The sequence below is a fragment of the Herpailurus yagouaroundi genome, unplaced genomic scaffold, assembly GCF_014898765.1.
Source record: "Herpailurus yagouaroundi ecotype Mexico unplaced genomic scaffold, PumYag 192, whole genome shotgun sequence".
NCBI lineage: Eukaryota > Metazoa > Chordata > Mammalia > Carnivora > Felidae > Herpailurus > Herpailurus yagouaroundi.
The window spans coordinates 17,042,356-17,043,452 of record NW_024412423.1 but is presented as its reverse complement, the minus strand read 5'-3'; the positions used below and the strand labels follow the sequence as shown (position 1 = coordinate 17,043,452).

Genomic DNA, 1,097 nt, shown 5'->3' with positions numbered 1-1,097 from the left:
ATAGCGACCGATCTCGATCGGTCGCTATGAGTCTCATAGCGACCGATCTCGATCGGTCGCTATGACGCCTGAGTTCGGGCGCCTCCGCCGCCCCCAGCGCCGCGCACCCAGCCCGGGTCCGCGCTGCCCCCGCTGCCGCCCGCCGCATCCACCGGCTCCCGGCGCCAGAGTGCAGGAAACACGACTTCCCACTCCTCGCGATCGGGGGTGAACTGCAGCCCTGCGGGCGGGGCAGACAGAGAAGTGCGGGGCTTAAAGTGCCGCGGTTCCAGTAGCACAAGCATTCCCAGGCTCACACTCGGTTCAGACACAAGGCTCTCGTGTTAATGCGCCGGAGACCACCCGTCTAGCCCCTGAAACTCTTGCAACCCCTGAAGCCTTGCGATCAGATTACAAACCCCGGCATTTTCAAAATAAAAGTACGATTATATGGGGGGAGGGGTGACGGAGTGGGGCAGCAAAGTTTGGTGACAGCACTTGGTTGTTGAAGGTAACCCAGTGCAAAGACTCCAACACAGATAAATTATTTTCTTAAGTGTATGTCAGAGCAAAGCGTCGCTATCAATTTCTGTACTTCCCCATTTTCCTCTAGGTGCTGTAATCGTACCTTTGCAAAGATTTCTCCTCTCATTAGAGGAAGGCTGACCACGCCAGGATGTTTAAAACGAGGTCGAGAGAAGTGCACTTCGCTCGCGAGCGTGACCCTCTCATCTGCACCCGCACGCTTTTTATTGCTACCTACTGAGCCCTGCTCGCCGCGCACCGGCTGCACCAGCCCTGCCCGCCCGTGCGTTCTCGGTTTCCGCCGGGGAAGGTGGAAAGCAAGCCCAAAGTCTCGGGAGAACTTACCTGAAACGATCCCATTCGACAAGACCCCCAGCTGGTAAAGGAGGCAGCAGCAGCAGATGTGAGTAAGGCGCATCTCGCGGCTCTTTCCGGGACCGCGCTCCCGCGGCCGCGGTTCCTTGCCCCGCGCGCGCCTCCTTGCGCGATCCACCGCGGGCGCCGCCGCCTCCCCGGAGCGCAAGGAGGCCGGGCGGCGAGTTTGCCCGGGCCCTTTGTCTGCCGGGGGTGGGAGGGGGGTGCTGTGTGACTCC

General features: G+C 60.7%; 1 protein-coding gene and 1 long non-coding RNA gene across 2 annotated transcripts in view; one reads left to right on the top strand and one right to left on the bottom strand.

Moving 5' to 3' along the window:
- Positions 1–1,050, bottom strand: part of ADAMTS19 (ADAM metallopeptidase with thrombospondin type 1 motif 19) — a 241,183-nt gene extending 240,133 nt beyond the window's left edge. The window contains exons 1-2 of the mRNA XM_040444385.1: positions 850–1,050; positions 83–220 (exon numbers count right to left, since the gene is read on the bottom strand). Of these exons, the coding sequence (XP_040300319.1) occupies positions 83–220; positions 850–922 (211 nt within the window). The 5' untranslated portion in view covers positions 923–1,050. The remainder of the gene's footprint in view (positions 1–82; positions 221–849) is intronic.
- LOC121010656 (uncharacterized) overlaps positions 1–1,097 on the top strand; it is a 4,217-nt gene that overhangs the window by 829 nt on the left and 2,291 nt on the right. Inside the window, exon 2 of the long non-coding RNA XR_005781314.1 lies at positions 593–907. This is a non-coding gene — a long non-coding RNA (uncharacterized LOC121010656). The remainder of the gene's footprint in view (positions 1–592; positions 908–1,097) is intronic.